This window comes from Oncorhynchus gorbuscha, unplaced genomic scaffold (assembly GCF_021184085.1).
Source record: "Oncorhynchus gorbuscha isolate QuinsamMale2020 ecotype Even-year unplaced genomic scaffold, OgorEven_v1.0 Un_scaffold_46:::fragment_2:::debris, whole genome shotgun sequence".
In the NCBI taxonomy this organism is placed as follows: Eukaryota; Metazoa; Chordata; class Actinopteri; order Salmoniformes; family Salmonidae; genus Oncorhynchus; species Oncorhynchus gorbuscha.
In genome coordinates this window covers 68911-94685 of record NW_025745297.1, presented here as the reverse complement: position 1 = coordinate 94685, position 25775 = coordinate 68911, and the positions used below count along the sequence as shown (strand labels likewise).

The window sequence follows — 25775 nt, the reverse complement described above, 5'->3', positions numbered from 1 at the left end:
TTATATTAAACAAATTGACAACAGACTTTCAGCATGCTTTTAGGGAAGGGAATTCAACATGCATGGGACAAATTACTGATTTGCTGAAAGAAATTGATAAAAACATTGTGGGAGCTGTTTTGTTAGACTTCAGTGTGGCTTTTGACATTATTGATCATAGTCTGCTGCTGGAAAAATGTGTTATGACTTTACACCCCCTGTGATATTGTGGATAAAGAGTTACCTGTGTTACAGAACACAGAGGGTTTTCTTTAATGCAAGTCATAATTCCGGTAGAATGAGGTATTCCCCAGGGCAGCTGTCTAGGCCCCTTTACTAATGACATGCCACTGGCTGAGTAAAGCCAATGTGTGTATGTATGCGGATGACTCAACACTGTACACGTCAGCTACTACAGCGACTGAAATCACTGCAATACTTAACAAAGAGCTGTTACGTTTCAGAATTGATGGTAAGAAATAAGTTAGTCGTAAATATTTCTAAAACTGAAAGCATTGTATTTGGGACAAATCATTTACTAATTCCTAAACCTCAACTAAATAATGTAATGAATAATGTGGAAATTGAGCAAGCTGAGGTGACCAAACTGCTTGGAGTAACCATGAATTGTAAGCTAAAAATGTTGTAGCAGTAGCTAAGATTGGGAAAAGTCTGTCCATACTAAAGCGCTGCTCCGCCTTCTTAACAACACTACCAACAAGGCATGTCCTACAGGCTTTAGTTTTGTCGCACATAGACTACTGTCCAGTCGTGTGGTCAGGTGCCACAAAGATGGACTAAGGAAAATTCTAATTGGCTCAGAACAGGGCAACATGGCTGGCCCTTAAATGTACATGGAGAGCTAATATTGGCAATATGCATGCCAATCTCTCATGGCTCAAAGTAGAGAAATTGACTTCATCACTAATAGTTTTTGTAAGAAGCTTTGAGATGCTGAATGTTTAAACTACTAGCACACAGTTCAGACACCCATTCATACCCCACAAGACATGCCACCAGAGGTCTCTTCACAACCCCACAGTCCAGAACAGACTATGGGAGGCACACAGTACTATATGACGACATGGAACTCTATTCCACATCAGGGAACTGATGCAAGCAGTAGAATTAGATTTAAAACAGAGGGAACTGTAAAGAGACACACAGGCATACACATGCTAAACACACATACACATGTATTTTGTTTTGTAGATATGTGGTGGTAGAGTAGTGGCCTGAGGGCCCACAATGTGTTGTGAAAAGTGTTATGAAGTGTAATATTTTATATAACTTCATTAATGTTGCTGTACCCCAGGAAGAGTATCTGCCTTGCCAGCAGCTAATGGGGATCCTAAATAAATACAAACATGAAAATGTTCTCTCATTTACATTGTGTAATTGATTGAAGATCCCTAACCAGGCCCGGCTATCCAAACTCAAATCAACTTTGCCACGGTCACACACCAGCCGGCTGAAGCTTATCGGCTAAATGTTGAATTCAGCCTCTAGCATTTAAAGATCCAAATATAAAACGATGCCATTTCAGGAAGTGCAGTCACCCTTTAGGGGCTGGATCCTTACTTGAGATCAACGGAAGTTTAGTAAAGATCTGCATGATTTACATTAAAGTCCGAGGTAAAGAGCACAGATCTCAAGTTAGGATTCTACCCCAAGTGCAGTCCTTATTTTACCCTTCCTTGATCCTTACTTGAGATCAACGTGCGTAACTTGGAAGTTTAGTGAAGATCTGCATGATTTACATTAAAGTCCGAGGTAAAGAGCACAGATCTCAAGTTAGGATTCTACCCCAAGTGCAGTCCTTATTTTATCCTTCCTTGATCAGGAGCTGAAAACCACAGGTGAGGTAACAGGCAATAAATCACCATCTAGTAAACAAAGTAAGGGGTTAGGGTCAGGGGGTTAGGGTCAGGGTTAGGGTTTATGGGTTAGGGTCAGGGTTTATGGGTTAGGGTCAAGGTTAGGGTCAGGGTTAGGGTCAGGGTTAGGGGTTAGGGTTTATGGGTTAGGGTCAAGGTTAGGGTTAGGGTCAGGGTCAGGGTTAGGGTCAAGGTTAGGGTTAGGGTCAAGGTTAGGGTTAGCCACAGCCAGGACCAACATTCCAGTACTTGGTGTTGAAGCCAGTTGAGAACAATAACTACATGTTAACATACTACTAGCTCACAAGCAGTTCAGCCTGACTGTTGAATTGGAACCTTCAAGATGAAAACCTAAAGAAAAGTGATTGGTTGGTTTTGTTAAACCATAGAATGGTTGACTCTATAGACAAAAGGATAACGTATATAGAAACGTCTTGTTCAGATTACTGTCTTTATATTCTAAGCACAATAAATAATAAAAAACTATAAAAATACAAAATCTAGAAATGGAGTTGACGTACTTGTAACAACCCCATTGAAAGGCAGGGCCATATCTGCCTGTACACACACAGCGGTGTCTCGGGAGGAGCGTTCAAGGTCAAAGGTCAAAGGGTCCTGGTTGTCTCAATCTGGAAAACACATAAGAAAACAGTCTTGATAAGACAAAGCAGTAATAACACATAGAACTACTGCATAGAAAATAAATGCCTGAAATGACAATTATAAGGAACGATCGAACCAAATGGAAAAATAGGAACATGTTGCTGAATTCTCACTAAAGTACAATATATTACTAAAAGGATATGGACACCTGCTCGTCAAACATCTCATTCCAAAATCATTGGCATTAATATGGAGTTGGTCCACCCTTTTGCTGCTATAACAGCCTCCACTCTTCTGGGAAGGATTTCTACTAGATGTTGGAACATTGCTGCTATAACAGTCTCCACTCTTCTGGGAAGTCATTCATATGGAGTTGGTCCCCCCCTTTTGCTGCTATAACAGCATCCACTCTTCTGGGAAGGCTTTCCGCGAGATTTTGGAACATTGCTGCGGGGACTTGCTTCCATTCAGCCACAAGAGCATTAGTGAGGTCAGGCACTGACATTGGGCAATTAGGCCTGGCTCGCAGTCAAAGGTGTTCGATGGGGTTGAGGTCAGGCCTCTGTGCAGGCCAATCCAGTTATTCCACACTGATCTCGACAAACCATTTCTGTATGGACCTAGCTTTCTGCACAGTGGCATTATCATGCTAGAACTGGAAAAAGCCTTCCCCAAACTGTTGCCACAAAGTTGGAAGCACAGAATCTTCTAGAATGTCGTTGTATGCTGTAGCGTTAAGATTTCCCTTCACTGGAACTAAGGGGCCCGAACCATGAAAAACAGCCCCAGACCATTATTCCTCCTCCACTAAACGTCATAGTTGCCACTATGCATTGGGGCAGGTAGCATTCTCCTAGCATCCTCCAAACACACATTTGACAAACTGACTTGTTGGAAAGGTGGCATCTTATGACGGTGTCACGTTGAAAGTCACTGAGCCCTTCAGTAAGGCCATTCTATTGCCAATGTTTGTCTATGGAGATTTCATGGATGTGTGCTTGAATTGTATACACTTGTGGCTGAAATAGCCAAATCCACTAATTTGAAGGGGTGTCCACATACTTTTATATAGTATAATGCATTCCAGTACACTCCATTTAGACATTAACATCATTCACCTTGATGCCAATTATTGTACTTGTGCAGCAGATACCACTCAAGCAAGGAGCAAAGCAAACAATACCACAGACGTAGGACAGAGAAGTACCCAGAGTACCCAAGTATGGTGTTAACAGAATAAGCACTTTAGAAGTGAGATTTCCACTGGGCAGTTACTTTAAGGCAGTGTATCCCAAACTCGGTCCTCGGGACTCCAAGGTTTTTTTGCCCTAGCACTACAGTCGTGGCCAAAAGTTTTGAGAATGACACAAATATACATTTTCATAAAGTCTGCTGCCTCAGTTTGTGTGATGGCAATTAGCATATACTCCAGAATGTTATGAAGAGTTATCAGATGAATTGCAATTAATTGCAAAGTCCCTCTTTGCCATGCAAATGAACTGAATCCCCCAAAAAACATTTCCACTGCATTTCAGCCCTGCCACAAAACAACCATCTGACATGTCAGTGATTCTCTCGTTAACACAGGTGTGAGTGTTGATGAGGACAATGCTGGAGATCACTCTGACATGCTGATTGTTCAAATAACAGACTGGAACCTTCAAAGGGAGGGTGGTGCTTGGAATGATTGTTCTTCTGTAACCATGGTTACCTGAACAAGGAAACACAGGTGCAGTCATCATTGCTTTGCACAAAAAGGGCTTCACATGCAGGATATTGCTGCCAGTAAGATTGCACCTAAATCAACCATTTATCGGATCATCAAGAACTTCAAGGAGAGCGGTTCAATTGTTGTGAAGAAGGCTTCAGGGCGTCCAAGAAAGTCCGGCAAGCGCCAGGACCGTCTCCTAAAGTTGATTCAGCTGTGGGATCGGGGCACCACCAGTACAGAGCTTGCTCAGGAATGGCAGCAGGCAGGTGTGAGTGCATCTCCACGCACAGTGAGGCAAAGACTTTTGGGGGATGGCCTGGTGTCAAGAAGGGCAGCAAAGAAGCCACTTCTCTCCAGGAAAAACATCAGGGACAGACTGATATTATGCAAAGGGTACAGGGATTGGACTGCTGAGGACTGGGGTAAAGTCATTTTCTCTGATGAATCCCCTTTCCGATTGTTTGGGGCATCCGGGAAATAGCTTGTCCGGAAAAGACAAGGTGAGCACTAACATCAGTCCTGTCATGCCAACAGTAAAGCATCCTGAGACCATTCATGTGTGGGGTTGCTTCTCAGCCAAGGGAGTGGGCTCACTCACAATTTTGCCTAAGAACACTGCCATGAATAAAGAATGGTACCAACACATCCTCCGAGAGTAACTTCTCCCAACCATCCAGGAACAGTTTGGTGACAAACAATGCCTTTTCCAGCATGATGGAGCACCTTGCCATAAGGCAAAAGTAAAATAAATAAATACAATTTGATTTGATTTGAAAGTGATAACTAAGTGGCTCAGGGAACAAAACATCTATATTTTGGGTCCATGGCCAGGAAACTCCCCAGACCTTAATCCCATTGAAAACTTGTGGTCAATCCTCAAGAGGTGGGGGGGACAAACAAAAACCTACAAATTCTGACAAACTCCAAGTATTGATTATGCAAGATGGGCTGCCATCAGTCAGGATGTGGCCCAGAAGTTAATTGGCAGCACGCCAGGGTGGATTACAGAGGTCCTGAAAAAGAAGGGTCAACACTGCAAATATTGACTCTTTGCATCAACTTCATGTAATTGTCAATAAAAGCCTTTGACACTTATGAAATGCTTGTAATTATACTTCAGTATTCCATAGTAACACCTGACAAAAATATTTAAAGACACTGAAGCAGAAAACTTTGTGGAAATTCATATTTGTGTCATTCTCAACTTTTGGCCACGACTGTACACAGCTGATTCAAATAATCATCAAGCTTTGACAATTTGAATCAGCTGTGGTGCTAGGGCAAAAAAACAAAACGTGCACCCCTTGGTTGTACCGAGGACCAAGTTTGGGAAACACTCACTCCTAAAAATTCATATTCTGTTAACCCATATCCAAAATGTTGAGTCGTCCTCGTTTGTGGCCAAAGCATAAATTAGAGGTACATGACATGTCCCTGAGGATGAGCTGCCAAATTAGCAGTCTACCTGCATCTATATTTTTTATGACCAGTATACGCTTATACCATTCCAACACAGAAAAGCTGCTTTTTAACAAAATTCATTACCATTTTTAGGAAGGAAAACTATTTCTCTCATACTGTAACTTAATTAATAGGTCATATTCCATAGACATCTGGAAACAGTGGGCAGTTCCTTTAAAATCCTTAGCTTAACCCCTCTAGTTGTTACCAAGATTACTCTGCCCTGGTAATCCCCCTGAGATATCAGACCAGTCCTTCTCTCTGCTTCTGATGGGCTTTCCAATCAAAACACTGCTGACTGACTACATGGTAGACTGCTGAAATTCAAGGTAGCATGGGAAACTAAGTAGACAGGGATTTTGTATATCTTTATGAGGTATCAAAGTTGATTCTAACATGCATAACCAAAATGCTAATTTCAACACTGGTACTTGTAGTTTACTAAGTACTACTGATTTAAGTACTGCTATTACGTTTAGAGACAATCTGAGGTTTGCATATTACACACATTCACTTTTTTAGGACATTTCACAAAGTATGTGAAACTCAGTTGATCAGTCTTACCCAAACAGTTCCGCTTGAAATAAACGTAATTTGCAACACCCCTAATATATTTTGTGGAACGATGCGTGTTAAACTAGATTTGAAGTAACTAGGTAAACTCAAATTGTATTTGTTTATTGAGGACTCATGCAGTCCAAAATCTTGTTCATTCTCTGACACCCTGAGAAAAACAGCTGCAGAAAACCAGAGGACAGAAAAGAAAGAGAGGTTGATGTCACATTTCCTGTTAACTCTATCCTGACTAGAAGGTATTCAACATTTATAATAATAATGATGTCACATTTCCTGTTAACTCTATCCTGACTAGAAGCTATTCAACATTTATAATAATAATGATGTGTCATTTCCTGTTAACTCTATCCTGACTAGAAGCTATTCAACATTTATAATAATAATAATAATAATAATGATGTCACATTTCCTGTTAACTCTATCCTGACTAGAAGCTATTCAACATTTCCTGTTAACTCTATCCTGACTAGAAGCTATTCAACATTTCCTGTTAACTCTATCCTGACTAGAAGCTATTCAACATTTATAATAATAATAATAATGTCACATTTCCTGTTAACTCTATCCTGACTAGAAGCTATTCAACATTTATAATAATAATGTCACATTTCCTGTTAACTCTATCCTGACTAGAAGCTATTCAACATTTATAATAATAATGTCACATTTCCTGTTAACTCTATCCTGACTAGAAGCTATTCAACATTTATAATAATAATGTCACATTTCCTGTTAACTCTATCCTGACTAGAAGCTATTCAACATTTCCTGTTAACTCTATCCTGACTAGAAGCTATTCAACATTTCCTGTTAACTCTATCCTGACTAGAAGCTATTCAACATTTCCTGTTAACTCTATCCTGACTAGAAGCTATTCAACATTTATAATAATAATAATGATGTCACATTTCCTGTTAACTCTATCCTGACTAGAAGCTATTCAACATTTCCTGTTAACTCTATCCTGACTAGAAGCTATTCAACATTTCCTGTTAACTCTATCCTGACTAGAAGCTATTCAACATTTATAATAATAATAATGTCACATTTCCTGTTAACTCTATCCTGACTAGAAGCTATTCAACATTTATAATAATAATAATAATGTCACATTTCCTGTTAACTCTATCCTGACTAGAAGCTATTCAACATTTATAATAATAATGTCACATTTCCTGTTAACTCTATCCTGACTAGAAGCTATTCAACATTTATAATAATAATGTCACATTTCCTGTTAACTCTATCCTGACTAGAAGCTATTCAACATTTATAATAATAATGTCACATTTCCTGTTAACTCTATCCTGACTAGAAGCTATTCAACATTTATAATAATAATGATGTGTCATTTCCTGTTAACTCTATCCTGACTAGAAGCTATTCAACATTTATAATAATAATGATGTGTCATTTCCTGTTAACTCTATCCTGACTAGAAGCTATTCAACATTTATAATAATAATGATGTGTCATTTCCTGTTAACTCTATCCTGACTAGAAGCTATTCAACATTTATAATAATAATAATGTCACATTTCCTGTTAACTCTATCCTGACTAGAAGCTATTCAACATTTATAATAATAATAATAATGTCACATTTCCTGTTAACTCTATCCTGACTAGAAGCTATTCAACATTTATAATAATAATGTCACATTTCCTGTTAACTCTATCCTGACTAGAAGCTATTCAACATTTCCTGTTAACTCTATCCTGACTAGAAGCTATTCAACATTTCCTGTTAACTCTATCCTGACTAGAAGCTATTCAACATTTCCTGTTAACTCTATCCTGACTAGAAGCTATTCAACATTTATAATAATAATAATGATGTCACATTTCCTGTTAACTCTATCCTGACTAGAAGCTATTCAACATTTCCTGTTAACTCTATCCTGACTAGAAGCTATTCAACATTTCCTGTTAACTCTATCCTGACTAGAAGCTATTCAACATTTATAATAATAATAATGTCACATTTCCTGTTAACTCTATCCTGACTAGAAGCTATTCAACATTTATAATAATAATAATAATGTCACATTTCCTGTTAACTCTATCCTGACTAGAAGCTATTCAACATTTCCTGTTAACTCTATCCTGACTAGAAGCTATTCAACATTTATAATAATAATGTCACATTTCCTGTTAACTCTATCCTGACTAGAAGCTATTCAACATTTATAATAATAATGTCACATTTCCTGTTAACTCTATCCTGACTAGAAGCTATTCAACATTTCCTGTTAACTCTATCCTGACTAGAAGCTATTCAACATTTATAATAATAATGTCACATTTCCTGTTAACTCTATCCTGACTAGAAGCTATTCAACATTTATAATAATAATGTCACATTTCCTGTTAACTCTATCCTGACTAGAAGCTATTCAACATTTCAAGATAATGCCTATGTGTCCTTTTCTGTTCTTGATATATGATAGTAATCCAAATCTAGCTAAAAACAAATACATTATCTGGGATACTGCAAAGAAATAAGACTAAATTAAACCATTTATAAATTCTCGCATTCAACCTTATTAGCATTACAGTACGTTATGTTCATAGAGGCTAATTGTTGTTCTTAAAATCCTCTCTGTATGCTTGTTTGGTCTTTTCTGGTGCCAGACGCTCAATTGTCCGCCAGACTTGTTTCTGTACATCTGTCTTCCTGGGGCATTCTTCCAAATGAGAGGCATTATGGGATGGCTCTGTGACACCCGATGCATAAGACTATGTGGGTCAGACTTTCCGCCGTGGTAACAGTCTCTGTCTGCTGACACAGGAGAGGGTACTATAGCAGTAAACGAGTGGAACAGAGGCCCAGTGTTTCAGTAGACCGAGAGGGCCTGAGGGGAATAGCATAACGGTTGGCTTGTGAAGTGTGTCTGGAAACTGACTTTCTACAGTGGCTTCAGAAAGTATTGCCTTTTTTTGACACGTTGTTTGTTATTTAAAATGGATTAAAATATCCCATAATGTCAAAGTGGAATTGTGTCTCATTTTATTATGAATTAAACATTTGAATCTTGAGAATATCTTGAGTCAACAAGTATTCAACCCCTTTGTTATGACAAGCTTGAATAAGTTCAGAAGTAAACATTTGCTTCACAAGTCACAATAAGTTAACATGGACTCACTGTGTGCAATAACAGTGTTTCACATGATTTTTGAACGACTACCTCACCTCTGTACTCCAAACAATTATCTATATGGTCCCTCGGTCAAGCATCGAATTTCAAACACAGATTCAACAGCAAAGACTAGGGAGCTTTTCTTTGCCTTGCAAAGAAGGGCACCTATTGGTAGATGGGTAAAACAAAACAAAAAAAGCAGACGTTGCATATTTAGCAAAAGGTCTGCGTGGAGGAATGAGCCAATATACCAGCAACAGTGTGTGAAAACCTTGTGAAGACTTACAGAAAATGTTTGACCTCTGTCATTGCCAACAAAGGGTATATAACAAAGTATTGAGAAACTTTTGTAGGCGACCAAATACTTATTTTCCACCATAATTTGCAAATAAATACATTAAAAATCCTACAATGTGATTTTCTGGATTTTTTTTCCCTCATTTTATCCGTCATAGTTGAAGTGTACCTATGATGACAATTACAGGCCTCATCTTTTTAAGTGGGAGAAACTTGCACAATTGGTGGCTGACTAAATACTTTTTTGTCCCACTGTATACACACACACACACACACACACACACACACACACACACACACACACACACACACACACACACACACACACACACACACACACACACACACACACACACACACACACACACACACACACACACACACACACACACACACACACACACACACACAGTTCATCGGGAGCTTAATGAAATGGGTTTCCATGGCCGAGCAGCCACAGACAAGCCTAAGATCACCATGCGCAAAGTCAAACGTTGGCTGGAGTGATGTAAAGCTCGTCACCATTGGACTCTGGAGTAGCTACAGCATACAATGACAAGATTTTAAGCTTCCAACTTTGTAGCAATAGTTTGGGGAAGGCCTTTTCCTGTTTCACCATGACAATGCCGCCGTGCACAAAGCGAGGTCGATACAGAAATGGTTTGTGTGTAGATATGTAGCTTTCTGAAGCCAGGTTGAAGGGACCTTTTGAGAAGTGTCTTTTGAAGTTACTAGTATAAAGCCACAGCCTTGATGCACTCGACCGTTCGGGAAAGCGTACGTTGCCTTTTTTTGGTTTGAATATGATTCAAATAAAAGGCTGACATTCTGTCTCGTCCTTTGTGGCACAGGGATGGCATTTCACTTCGCAATATGGACGTCAACATAAACACGTGACTCAGAACATGGTATCTCAAATCTATCACAGGTCCTTATGCTACAGAGTAATGGGCAAGTCTTAAGGCCTGAGAGCCGTGCATATCTCCCAGAACTAAAATAAAAGGGGATACATGGTGTGAGCCAGCAGTGGAACAATGCTAGAAAGCGGAGGGCTGTTGACATGGACAGTCGATTGTGTCTTTTGCGCCGGGCAATGAAGACAAAAGCCAGCAGGCCTCTTCAGTCATGTCATTGTTTTCAAACACTGTTTAAAGAGTGAACGCTCAACCACAGCATTACACAACCCGGATTTCCTGAGGAAGTGACAGGCAGCTATCTTTCTTCCTGTTTGTTCATTTGACAGTAAAAGTAGAGTCACTATGTAGAATGAGCAACATTAGACAAAACATGGGTATGAAAATGTATAATACCATGGCGATACACTACTGGTCAAAAGTTTTAGAACACACTCATTCACGTGTGTACAAAGCTGTCATCAAGGCAAAGGGTGGCTATTTGAAGAATCTCAAATATAAAATATATTTAGATTTGTTTAACACTTTTTTTTGGTTACTACATGACTCCATATGTGTTATTTCATAGTTTTTATGTCTTCACTATTATTCTACAATGTAGAAAATAGTAAAAAAAAAAAAACACTTTTGACTGGTAGTGTACATTACAATGGTTTTGATTATAGTCTTTACAAAGTACCTAACAGTAAAGTGAATCATGGTCATATAATGATTTTACACAATAACCATCATTGGTTACAATGACAACAGTGCAACAATTTGTAGTGATAGGTGATGTGACAAGTAAAATCTAATCAACACTTTTCCATGTTCTGTAAAGTTTCTCTTGATAAGCCATGTATCAATATAATATACATTTATATTGGAGTACTTGAAATGGTTTTAAAGGCTAGATACAAGGCTAGATACATATCCCACCACAAGCCAAAGATCGCTTGTGCACTGACCATCTTCCATCATTAGGAAATGGAAAATTACGTAAAAGACATAAAAGCAATTAGTTTACAACAAATGAAATGGCGACAACTACAAAAACACGACATGTTTTACACTACAATTGATGAGTGACATTATCTTAATTACTATTTAATTGTATATCTACAATATATATTCCGTGCTGGCATTGTAGACATTTACCTACAAATAATGTCAATGATATACAGTGTGGTCTGATTGCCACCCTTCTGTATAAAATCATTCAAATACTGAGCTATGTTGTATGCAAAATAACTTTGGGAAATTATACTTTATACTAATACAAGAAAGATTTTGTTTAACAAGTAATATTTGTATTTTTTCCCCCAAAAAATGATTTGACAACCCGAAAAATTATGAAGTAGTCAAAAGTTTTGTATTTGTTCCAATGTTTCTAGCACGCAATGACTGAAAGTTGTCGGATGCATTTGCAGTTTCGTTTTGGTTGTTTCATCTTATTTTGTTCCCAATAGAAATGAATGGTAAATAATATATTGTCATTTTCAAAGTTCTGTTATTTTCCAGATTGACTGACCTTCATTTCTTAACCCTGGTGTTGTCTTAAGGGTCAAAAATGACCCGCCACAATGTTTAACAGCAGAGAAAACACCCTAAATTATATTTTATCAACTTGAAATGTTATGAGGAGTGACCCCAACATTAGAAAAAGTTCAACATCGCCTTTGCTCATAATTCCATGAAATTTGTACACCACCAGGGTACAAAGATCGTCTTAGGGTCACTTTTGACCTGGCAGTTATAAAATCATTATCTCTCACACACACACACACGCATGAGAAATTGAGATTATGTGTGCTAGAGATTAAACTCAGCCAGCAGCTCCGGAAGAGGAAGATCACCATGGTTGGCACTGTTAGAAAGAACAAGCCTGAGCTCCCCCCTGCACTCCTTGAAACAAAGGGGAGAGAGGCCTTCTCATCAAAGTTTGCCTTCACCGCCACTCTAGTTTCTTACCTCCCGAAGAAGAACAAAAATGTGGTCCTCCTGAGTACACTGCACAAAACAGCTGAGATGAGTGATCGTGAGGACAGGAAGCCAGCCATCATCCTGGACTACAACCACAACAAAGGAGGCGTGGACAACCTGGACAAGGTGATTGGAACTTACAGCTGCAGGAGGATGACTGTCCGCTGGCCCCTGGTCATCTTCCATTACATCATTGATGTGTCCTCATACAATGCCTTCGTGATATGGAAAAAGATCAACACAACCTGGATGCCTGATAAGCAGAACAAGAGGAGGGTGTTCCTGGAGCAGCTGGGAAAGCCACTTGTAACCCCACACATTCAAAGAAAGGAGTGCCTCCCCCGCACAGCAGCCTCTGCAGCGCTTGTGAAAGCTGTTCAGGGGGCTGAATCTGATCCACCTGAGGCTGCAGCTGGGGCAGGCAAGAGAAAGAGATGCCAATTCTGCCCCCCTGAAGAAGGACTGTAAAACAAATACGATGTGCTGCAAATGTGAGAAATACATCTGCAAAGTCAATGCACACACACTTGCATACTGTCCTACATGTGCTAATTAGAGTTGATTGATTTATGTTCTTCACGTTTTTGTTTTGTATCTATTATCTTATTTATTGTTGTTGTTTATACACCTTGTGGGTGGGGGTAATAGTTTTTTTTTTTTTAAAGGGAGAAGACTAATATTTTGTAGTTGAATTCCTCATTGTACAGTATATAAGAATATAAGAATATATCACTATGTTGCCAAACATGGTCAAGACTTAGTGTTTCCCCTCAATAAAATGCAAATTTCTTATTTATTTATTTTATTTTATTTCACCAGGAAGGGCTCATTGAGATTAAAATCTCTTTTTCAAGAGCGCCCTGGCCAAGATAGGCAGCACCAAGTCATTACAAAAGAATTACAGACAGACAACATGAAAAACTACAAGTAATCTAGTAAAAACCATTGAATTCACAAGAGTATAAAACAGCAAATTAAAAACATTGACAGGTCAGGGAATCAGCCTCAAAAAAGTATTTTGTAAGGTGTTCCAAGACGATTGCGCAGAGTACATAAAAGCCCTTTTACCAAATTCAGTTCGGACATTTGGAACAGTTAGCAGGATAAAGTCCAGCGAACGAAGAGACGACCCACCACATTTCTGAACAATAAAAATCCACAAATAAAAAGGTAGTAAACCCAAAATGGCTTTGTAAATAAAAGCATACCAGTGACTGAGCCTACGAGTGACTAGAGAAGGCCAGCCAACACTGGTATACACAGTGCAGTGGTGCGTAAGGGTTTTGCAGTTTAAAATAAATCTCAGAGTGCCATGGTAAAGTGTGTCAATTGATCTCAAACACTGAGTGGAAGCATTCTTATATAAAATATCCCCATAGTCTAGTAAAGGCATAACTGTAGCTGATACTAGCCTCCTTCTGGCTTCAAAAGAAAAACAGGCCTTATTCCTAAAATAAAATCCCAATTTCAGCTTCAATTTTTTTGTAAGTTGTTGAATATGCAATTTAAAAGAGAGGCCGTCATCAATTAAAATTCCAAGATATTTATGAGGTTACAACCTCAATCTCCTTGCCCTGACAGGTAGTAATAGGTGAAATGTTCAGAGGTCTATTTCTTGCATTTCTTGCATTAGAAAAAACTCCATTAGTTTAGTTGTCAGTATTGAGGATAAGCTTCAACTGACACAAGGTATAGGCTATATAAGTGCTATCTCTTGCAAAAAAAAATGTTTAGCAATAATAATAATACACCTCCACTTTAGTAAAGAAAACAATTGACAGGTGTGTTGTAATAAAAAACGAGTTGTCTCAACTGATTAACTGCAGTCTTTCTGCATTGTGAAGAGGGAAAACCCAGATATTCACAACATTTGTGAAGAATGGCAGGTTGTTTCTTCATGCAAAATAGATTTGGGGTTTAAAATTCAATTAAGCTGCTTTATTTTAGGGGTTTAGTGAAGGCGGGTCATTTTTTACCCTTAGCACAAGGTATACAGAATGTTAAGACTACACAAGGGTTAAAGTAATGATGGACTGTCGTTTCTCTTTATTTGAGCTGTTCTTGCCATAATATGGACCAAATGGGCCTATTGTCACAACACAACTGATTGGCTCAAACGAATTGAGGAGAGCAATTCCACAAAGTAACTTTTATCAAGGCACACATGTTAATTGAAATGCATTCCAGGTGACTACCTCATGAAGCTGGTTGAGAGAATGACAAAAGTGTGCAAAGCTGTCATCAAGGCACAAAGGGTGGCTATTTTCAAGAATGTCAAATATAAAATATTTAGATTTGTTTTACACTTTTTTGGTTAGTACATGATTCCATATCTATTATTTCATAGTTTATATGTCATCACTATTATTATACAATGTAGAAAATAGTAGAAATAAAGAAAAATCCTGGAACGAGTAGCTGTGTCCAAACTTGACTGGTACTGTATGAGTAACCATAAATACTGTAATTGCTTTATTAGGTCAGAGCTTGAATTAAGCATACGTTAATTGGTGTCTTTCAGACCTGCTGAGAAGTGCAAATTACATTTAACTATCCCAGTTTTGCCTCAGGACTGCATGCCATATGATACATGAGGCATTGCTTTTGTTATTTGTCTGAATTTGACATTTGAGTTTCAATTGAAGAAGAAAAAAATACTATTGCAATTCACTATTGTTATCGCCTATTGTGCATAAGGGACTTTCACCCCTTCCGAAAAATTCTAAATGAAAGCCTGTCATCTGAACCTAGCAGGTTGGCGACCGGTAGGCCCCGACTGATGATGCAGGATCTGATGATGCTGGAGCTTTTGCTGCTGGAGGAAAGGGCCTACATAGAAAAGGCTATTTGCGGATACAGGGTGCTGGCAAATAGCGTTGCAGCAATAGCCCACTGATTATAGACTAATACTGTCCTTGAAGAATGCTAAGAATGAGTAAGGCTATAACGATACCGTTCATCATAAAACAACAATATTCATATAGGTGTTAATTTCAACAAAGATTTGAAATGAACACACAAAAATACATAAACACTGTGTGTCTATTGAATTTCTTATAACATTTCAGTGTAGATCTATCAAGTTCAAAGTCAAGCAGAGAGAAAACAATAGCTGTTTGGTGGAATAGATAGAAGAATCAAATAAAATATTACGTTAAAAGCGATAGGACTACTTACAAACTCTCTCGCTTATCGAAGTCTTTCTGTATGTCCCGGAGAGCGGTCGGCTGTACATAAGCTGCATATGTTTTTATTTAGGATCAATCTATTCTAAACGTTAAGATACGTTCAACAATTCAACATGCAAGCCATGTTGATATTGCCTGGCTATATAGACTAGTATTCTACCAGCAGCACAATTTACGACGTCAGTTTGTATGGTAATGAGGAAACCATCAAAATAAAAGCCCGCATTTCAAAACATTGCAATGTGGATAACTAATTCAAAATAAATATAATTTTATATCCATGCCCACTTTTATTGTGCCAACAAGACAATGCAAAAAGTAATTTATGTTATGATCCACACTTCTTTGAAAATATATATAATAATTTATCAAGCAATACAAGACTATTATTGTGGTGGGAGATTATATGGTTTTAAATACCTCAATGGATCATAAAGGAAATCACATTACTGTCAGGTCTACTCCTGCGCCCTCCCTCCGGCACTACGTACCACCTGTCCTAGCAAACCATCATTACGCACACCAGCGCCTCCTTTATCACGCACACCAGCGCCTCATCATTAGGTACACCTGGACTTTGTCAATAAACATATCCAGGTGTTAGAATGGCCAAGTCAAAGTCCAGACCTGAATCCAATCGAGAATCTGTAGAAAGAACTGAAAACTGCTGTTCACAAATGCTCTCCATCCAACCTCACTGAGCTCGAGCTGTTTTGCAAGGACGAATGGGGAAAAAATTCAGTCTCTCGATGTGCAAAACTGATAGAGACATACCCCAAGCGACTTACAGCTGTAATCGCAGCAAAAGGTGGTGCTACAAAGTATTAACTTAAGGGGGCTTTACAGTTTTATATCTTTATGTTTGAAGCCTGAAATGTGGCAAAAGGTCGCAAAGTTCAAGGGGGCCGATTACTTTCGCAAGGCACTGTATGTCTTTGTTTTAGTATGGTCAGGGTGTGAGTTGAGTGGGTTGTCTATGTTCCTTTATCTATCTTTTGGGATTTCTGTGTTTGGCCTGGTATAGTTCTCAATTAGAGGCAGCTGTTTATCGTTGTCCCTGATTGAGAACCATATTTAGGTAGCCTGGTTTCAATTTTGAGTTGTGGGTGATTATTTTCCGTGTTTGTTACCACACGGGACCGTTTTGTTTGTTTCACTTTGTTATTTTGTATTTTTGTAGTGTTCAGTTTGTCTTATTAAAATGGACACTTACCACGCTGCAAATTGGTCCGACCTCTCTTACTCCTCATCAGAGGAAGTCAACGAACGTTACAGTAACAGAATGTGGTCTGAAAACTTTCAGAATGTACTGAATATACTTCCGTTAAAAGGTTTGGGGTCACTTAGAAATGTCCTTGTTTTTGAAAGAAAAGCACATTTTTTGTTCATTTAAAATAACATAAAATTTATCAGAAATACAGTATATACATTGTTAACGTTGTAATTGAGTATTGTTGCTGGAAATGGCAGATTCTTTTGGTAGAATATCTACATAGGCATACAGAGGCCCATTATTAGCAACCATCACTCCGGTTTTCCAATGGCACGTTGTGTTAGCTAATCCAAGTTTATCATTTTAAAAGGCTAATTGATCATAAGAAAACCCTTTTGCAATTATGTTAGCACAGCTGACAACTCTTGTGCTGATTAAAGAAGCAATTAAACTGGACTTCATTAGACTAGTTGAGTATTTGGAGCATCAGCATTTGTGGGTTCGATTACAGGCTCAAAATGGCTATAAACAAATAACTTTCTTCTGAAACTCGTCAATCTATTCTTGTTCTGATAAATGAAGGCTATTACATGCGAGAAATTGCCAAGAAACTGGAGATCTCATACAACGCTCTGTACTCCCTTCGGAGAACAGCTCAAACTGGCTCCAATGAGAATATAAAGAGGAGTCGGAGGCCACAGTGCACAACTGAGAAAGAGGACAAGTACATTAGAGTGTCTAGTTTGAGAAACAGATGCCTCACAAGTCCTCAGCTGGCAGCTTCATTAAATAGCACCCGCAAAACACCAGTCTCAACGTCAACAGTGAAGAGGTGACTCCAGGATGCTGGTATTCGAGGCAGCTCAAATAAGCAAAGAGAAACAACAGTCCGTCATTACTTTAAGATATGAAGGTCAGTCAATCCAGAAAATGTCAATCACTTTTTAAAAATTCTTCAAGTGCAGTCGCAAAAACCATCAAGCGCTACGATGAAACTGGCTCTCATGAGGACTGCCACATTAAAGGATTACCTAGAGTTACCTCTGCTGCAGAGGATAAGTTCATTACAGTTACTAGCCTCAGAAATTGCAGCCCAAATAAATGCTTCACAGAGTTCTGACACATCTCAACGTCAACTGTTCAGAGGAGACTGCGTAAATCAGGCCTTCATGGTTGAATTGACGCAAAGAAACCCCTACTAAAGGACACCAATAAGAAGAAGACACTTGCCTGGGCCAAAAAAACATGACCAATGGACATTAGACCAGTGGAAATATCTCCTTTCATCTGATGAGTCCAAATGTGAGATTTTTGGTTACAACCGCCGTGTCTATGTGAGATTTTGAGTAAGTGAGCGGATGATATTTGCATGTGTGGTTCCCGCCGTGAAGAATGGAGTAGGACTTGTGATGGTGTGGGGGTGCTTTGCTAGTGACACTGTGATTTATTTAAAATTCTAGCCACACTTAACCAGCATGGCTACCACAGCATCTTGCAGCAATACGTCATCCCATCTGGTGAGGGCGTGACAGTAACCCCCCCAAAGGTGCGGCCGCAAACCTAAACCTATATGGGAGGGTCTGGGCGGGCTATATGGGAGGGTCGGTGGCGACTCTGGTTCTGGACGCCGCCCCCTTCTTTACTCTGAGTCCGCTCTTGTAGCACCGACCCGTGGATCATCGCCGGAGGCTCTGGACTGCAGATCCTCGCCGTAGGCCCCGGGCTGGGGACCCTCGCTGCGTGGATCATCGCCGGATGTTCTGTGGCCCGTCATTGGAGGTTCCGGTCTGTGAACTGTCACCGGACGCCCTGGACTGGGTACTGTCGCCGGACGCTCTGGACTGGGTACTGTCGCCGGACGCTCTGGACTGGGTACTGTCGCCGGACGCTCTGGACTGGGTACTGTCGCCGGACGCTCTGGACTGGGTACTGTCGCCGGACGCTCTGGACTGGGTACTGTCGCCGGACGCTCTGGACTGGGTACTGTCGCCGGACGCTCTGGACTGGGTACTGTCGCCGGATGCTCTGGACTGGGTACTGTCGCTGGACGCTCTGGACTGGGTACTGTCGCCGGACGCTCTGGACTGGGTACTGTCGCCGGACGCTCTGGACTGGGTACTGTCGCCGGACGCTCTGGACTGGTGGTACTGGGCTGGTGAAACGCACCTCAGGGCGAGTGCGGGGAGGAGGAACAGGGCGACTGGACTGCCGAGGCACACTTTAGGCCTGGTGCATGGTGCCGGCACTGGTGGTACCGGGCTGGGGACACGCACCTCAGGGCAGGTGCGAGGAGCAGGAACAGGACGTACTGAACCCTGGAGGCGCACTGGAGGTCTGGTGCGTGGTGCCGGAACTGGTGGTAGCGGGCTGGTGACACGCACCTCAGAGCGAGTGCGGGGAGGAGGAACAGGGCGTACTGGGCTCTGAAGGCGCACCGGAAACCTGGTGCGTGGTGTTGGCACTGGTTGTACTGGGCTGGTGACACGCACCTCAGGGCGAATGCGGGGAAGAGGCACAGGATACACTGGACCGTGGAGATGCATTGGAGATCCAGAACATAGAGCTGGCTCAGTACGTCCTGGCTGGATGCCCATTCTAGCCCGGCAAATGTGAGGAGCTGGAATAGAGCGCACCGGGCTAGAATAGCGCACTGGAGACACGGTGCCTGACCAGTTACACGCACCCCACGGTAAGCACGAGGAGTTGGCTCAGGTCTCCTACCTGACTCAGCCAATCTCCTCGTGTGCCACCCCCCAAAAAATCTTGGGGCTGCCTCTCGGGCTCCGTGCTAGCCGTGTACCTTCATATCGTCGCTTGCCTCTAACTCCTCCTTAGGATGGCGATACTCTCCCGGCTGTGTCCAGTGTCCTGCTCCATCTAATATCTCCTCCCAGGTGCATCTCCCCATTAAGCGCTGTTCCTCCTTTTCACGCTTCTTGGTCCTTGTTTGGTGGGTTATTCTGTCACGTTCGTCGTAACGAGGAGACTAAGGCGCAGCGTGATTTGAATACATCCTTCTTTTATTAACAAAGAACCCTAAACAAACTAACAAAAATAACAAACCGAACGTGACGCTATATAATAAGAGTGCTGAAACAGGCAACTACACATAGACATTAACCCATAAACTATCTAAGGCATATGGCTACCTGAATATGGTCCCCTATCAGAGACAACGATAAACAGCTGCCTCTGATTGAGAACCAATTTAAGCAACAATAGACATAAAAACACCTAGACTGGAAAAAAACATACAATGGGGCAAAAAAGTATTTAGTCAGCCACCAATTGTGCAATTCTCCCAGAGAGGCCTGTAATTTTCATCATAGGTACATTTAAACTATGACAGACAAAATGAGAAAAAATCATCCAGAAAATCACATTGTAGGATTTTTAATGAATTTATTTGCAAATTATGGTGGAAAATAAGTATTTTTTTTCTCATTCCAGGTGAAGCTGGTTGAGAGAATGCCAACAGTGTTCAAAACTGTCATCAATGCAAAAGGTGGCTACTTTAAAGAATATCAAATCTAAAATATATTTTCATTTGTTTAACACTTTTTCGGTTGCTACATGATTCCATGTGTTATTTCGTAGTTTTGATGTCTTCACTCTTATTCTACACTGTTGAAAATAGTAAAAAAAATAAAGAAAACCACTTGAATAAGAAGGTGTGTCCAAACTTTTGACTGATACTATATAAATGAAATGTGTAGTCCTATTTGATCCGACCCCCATTTTAGTAGTTTTTTAAAAAGTTGACAACTACCATAAGACGGTCATATCTTCTCCCCTCCTTCCTATCCTGACTGATTTACATTTTAGTCATTTAGTAGACACATTTATCCAGAGTGACTTACAACGGGAGCAATTAGGGTTAAGTGCCTTGCTCAAGGGCACAGACAGAATTGGGGAATGGAACCAGTGACCTTTCGGTTACTGGCCCAATGCTCTTACCGGTGTTGGAAGAGACTATTAAAAGGAAGGAATCTTACATCTTCTTTAACATAGTAGAGACTAGTCAGATAAATCATTGATGTGACTGAGGGGAGATTATTTACCTTGTCTGGGGAAAGAAGTCATGGCAACACAGATAGGAGAGATATCTTCCACTGTTATGATCTCGCCACATCATGCTCTTCTGTACACTCTCTCTTTCTCGCGCTCTCTCTCTCTCACACACGCGCACGCGCACGCACGCGCGCACACGCACACTCCTTGCTGCTGCATAGTCTGACTCCCAGACTGTTTGTGCCACAATGCCAACTACTTGTCACTCATGGTGACAATGACAGCAATGGAGTTGGCAAGAGCACAAATCTATGACCATGCTACAGACACCTAGGCTTATTTGTGTAGCCAACTCAAACTGCACCACAAACAAAAACACTAAAAAAAATATATAAAAAAACACTACCTGTATTTCCCCCTGCGTCTAGAAAGCAGTAATTGTGTGGGTCTTTTGGGCCTCATCACTCCAGAACCTGTCCTTCATTCCCGGATCCCTGACCTCCTATTGGACAGAAGCCTGCTGTTTGAGTTCCTGCTCTTTTTCTATCTGCTGGTGGCGCTGTTTGTTCAGTACATTAACATCTAAAGGAAGTAACACTTTACTTGACACACAGAGTTATAACCATCTCATATGTCATAACAGCTGACAGCTTGTCATAACCAATAATAATATGGCCATAACACTGTCATTACACACATATTTAGACCTGTTGTGACATATATTGCATGATTTTATGGCTGGTTATGACACCTGCATAAGAGTGTCAAAACCCACAAAACCTGTCATACAAGGCAAAACATTCCATTACACCATAGCCTACGTGTCAACAGTATGTTGACCATATTAAACTATCATTGTAATTGTGTACACATTGATGTTAGATATGTACCTACCCAAATTCTCTGTTGCTGATGACTGGGATGAATTCAGGAGCAGATCTATCTATATATTATTACGATACTTAGGTGCCGATGCGATATGTATTGTGATTATCACGATTCTATACAGTTGAAGTTGGAAGTTTACATACACCTTAGCCAAATACATTTAAACTCAGTTTTTCACAATTCCTGACATTTAATCCTTGTAAAAATTCCCTGCCTTAGGTCAGTTAGGATCACCATTTTATTTTAAGAATGTCACAATGTCACAAAAATGTCACAATAATAGTAGAAAGAACTATTTATTTCAGCTTTTATTTCTTTCATCTCATTCCCAGTGGGTCAGAAGTTTTACATACACTCAATTAGTATTTGGTAGCATTGCCTTTAAATTGTTTAACTTGGGTCAAGCGTTTCGGGTAGCCTTCCACAAGCTTCCCACAATAAGTTGGGTGAATTTCGGCCCATTCCTCCTGACAGAGCTGGTGTAAAGCTTTCTCAGTTCTGCCGACAAATTTTCTATAGGATTGTGGTCAGGGCTTTACGATGGCCACTCCAATACCTTGACTTTGTTGTCCTTAAGCCATTTTGCCACATCTTTCGAAGTATGCTTGCGGTCATTGTCCATTTGGAAGCCCCATTTTGTGACCAAGCTTTAACTTCCTGACTGATGTCTTGAGAAGTTGCTTCAATGTATCCACATCATTGTCCTTTCTCATAATGCCATTTATTTTGTGAAGTGCACCAGTCCCTCCTGCAGCAAAGCACCCCCACAACATGATGCTGCCACCCCCATGCTTCACGGTTGGGATGGTGTTCTACGGCTTGCAAGCCTCCCCCTTTTTCCTCCAAAAATAACGATGATCATAATGGACATTTCTCCAAAAAGTATGATCTTTGTCCTCATGTGCTGTTGCAAACCGTAGTCTGGCTTTTTTATAGCGGTTTTGGGGCAGTGGCTTCTTCCTTGCTGAGCGACCTTTCAGGTTATGTCGATATAGGACTTGTTTTACTGTGGATAGAGATACTTTTGTACCTGTTTTCTCCAGCATCTTCACAAGGTCCTTTGCTGTTGTTCTGGAATTGATTTGCACTTTTCGCACCAAAGTAGGTTCATCTCTAGGAGAAAGAACGCGTCTCCTTCCTAAGCGATATGTGTGGTCCCATGGTGTTTATACTTGCTACTTGTAACGGTTCTCTTGTGGTGAAGGAGAGTCGGACCAAAATGCAGCATGTAAATTGTGATCCATGTTTATTCAACTAACGTAACACAAATCTAAATACAAACACTACAAAACAATAAACCTAACGAAAACCGAAACAGCCTAATACTGGTGCACATACACACAGAACAAGGACATCAAGACACTAAGGACAATCACCCACGAAACACACAAAGAATATGGCTGCCTAAATATGGTTCCCAATCAGAGACAACGATAAACACCTGCCTCTGATTGAGAACCACTTCAGACAGTCATAGACTTAACCAGAACACCAGAACACTAGCTACAATCCCAATACATACACACCACATACACAAACCCATGCCACACCCTGGCCTGACCAAATAAATAAAGATAAACACAAAATACCTCGACCAGGGCGTGACACTACTATTGTTTGTACAGATGAACGTGGCACCTTCAGGCATTTGGAAATTGCTCCCAAGGATGAACCAGACTTGTGGAGGTCTACAATAATCTTGTCTAGGTCTTGGCTGATTTATTTTGGATTTTCCCATGATGTCAAGCAAAGAGGCACTGAGTTTGAAGGTAGGCCTTGAAATACATCCACAGATACACCTCCAATTGACTCAAATGATGTCAATTAGCCTATCAGAAGCTTCCAAAGCCCTGACATAATTTTCTAGAATTTTCCAAGCTGTTTATAGGCACAGTCAACTTAGTGTATGTAAACTTCTGACCCACTGGAATTGTGATACAGTGAATTATAATTGAAATAATATGTCTGTAAACAATTGTTGAAAAAATGTCTTGTCATGCACAAAGCAGATGTCCTAACCGACATGCCAAAACTATAGTTTGTTCAAAAGAAATGTGTGAAGTGGTTGAAACACTCATTAAAACTCGTTTATGTAAACTTCCGACTTCAACTGTACCCTTACCACCTCAGGGCGGCCCGTCAGGAAGTTCAGGATCCAGTTGCAGAGGGAGGTGTTTAGTCCCAGGGTCATTCGATTCTGTGATTTTATTGGTTTTAGATGTTCAAAACCTGTTGCTCACCAGATGTCTGCTGCAAATGGACAAGAGAGAGCCATGAGAAAGTTTTGAATCAGTCACGGAAATAAATAAGTGGCGAACACGAATTGGCTTCCAATTTAAAAAGATGATGGAGAACAAGCTATGAAAGAAATATACTGGTGTTTTGGTGCAGGTACATTTAAGTAGTGCAAAAATTATATTGCAATATTGTCAAAATGATACAATACGATCTATCGTCAAAAATAATATCACGGTATGTAGCTGAATGGATTTTTCCCCACACCCATCACTGCTGCTGGTTTAAGTATGTCCAGTCTTCAGTCTTTTACATCTTGTTAAGCTGGCACTATTTGTCTATCATTATTATGAGATTTCACACCTTCCTTTCTTTCCACACCCTTTCTCGCCGATTTTTGGGGCGGCAGCGTAGCCTAGTGGTTAGAGCGTTGGACTAGTAACCGGAAGGTTGTGAGTTCAAACCCCTGAGCTGACAAGGTACAAATCTGTCGTTCTGCCCCTGAACAGGCAGCTAACCCACTGTTCCCAGTGAAAATAAGAATGTGTTCTTAACTTACTTGCCTGGATAAATAAAGGTAAAATAAATAAATATCTTCCACTCAGCTACTGTAGTCCTCCACTCTCAGACGAGAGAGACATATTCTGTTGTGTGTGTTTGGTGTTTTTTTTTAGCTACAGATGTTATAGTCCACCTGATTGATAAGGACCCAAGGATATGCTACACATGTGACCAGGCTCTTCAGCACCCCTGGTACAGTGCATGCGCACACACACACACCTTCTTTCACGTGTTGTTGTGCCCACTAACAGAGCCTGGCCCTCATGTCTCTCTCCCTCCCCCAGGATTGCTGAAGACACAGCCCTGGGTACGAACATCCATGAGTCTGTCAGTGCCCAGATCAAGAAGAACTTTGCCAAGAGCAATTACTCTTACTGTGCCCACTAACAGAGCCTAGCCCTCATGTCTCTCTCCCTCCCCCAGGACTGCTGAAGACACAGCCCTGGGTACGAACATCCATGAGTCTGTCAGTGCCCAGATCAAGAAGAACTTTGAGCAATTACTCTTACTGTGCTCTCCTGCTATCAACTATTATAACTTCATATAAGATTTTGTGATGCAAAATGGCATTTTTACAATAAGGTTCCCTTTACAAGGGTTTATAATTAGTTTATTAATGGCTAATGAATCATTTTAAAATGAATACGTCTCTGATGGGAAAGTGTTTGCTCCTACAGCAAGGGTTTAATGCCACAGCGGTGGTCTGTCACGAGGCATCGCCAACTGGGGACCATTTAGGAGGCTCCCAGCCAGACCACCCTGTAGAAGCTATGTGCTGCTGGCTGAGGAGGAGCACATAGGTCAGTGACTCCCATCACTACCCATTAAGATGACATGTAGTGGCATAGAAAAACAAGTGTCTCACTTACTAAACCTATGATCGTTATCACACACTAAAATGAGAAAAGTTTTTGTAAAGAGCCTTGATTTACAATATCACAATAAGTCTTGTCCTGAACTCTCCCTGTCTCTCTGTTTCAGAGTCTCCAGTTAAGGAGGGCTGCTCCCAGAGTGCAGCCCGGGGGACAGAACAAGTTCCCCTGGCCAACTGTACCTACTGCTGCCATCCAACCAGCTGCAACAAATGACTTTCCCACGATTGACTGCGAAGACTCCAGAGAAACTCCCAAGTCTGGCCCGGAGCACAGAGTTGTTGTTCC

General features: G+C 40.6%; 1 protein-coding gene across 2 annotated transcripts in view; it reads right to left on the bottom strand.

Moving 5' to 3' along the window:
• Positions 1 to 15863, bottom strand: part of tmem71 (transmembrane protein 71) — a 28388-nt gene extending 12525 nt beyond the window's left edge. Inside the window, exons 1-2 of one of the 2 annotated variants that reach the window (XM_046333531.1) lie at positions 15697 to 15863; positions 2378 to 2485 (exon numbers count right to left, since the gene is read on the bottom strand). In XM_046333531.1, coding sequence (XP_046189487.1) covers positions 2378 to 2408 — 31 coding nt within the window. In that variant the 5' untranslated portion in view covers positions 2409 to 2485; positions 15697 to 15863. Of the gene's footprint in view, positions 1 to 2377; positions 2486 to 6195; positions 6329 to 15696 lie in introns of those variants that run through there. The other variant, XM_046333532.1, reaches the window with a different exon arrangement.
• Positions 15864 to 25775: the final 9912 nt, after the last annotated feature.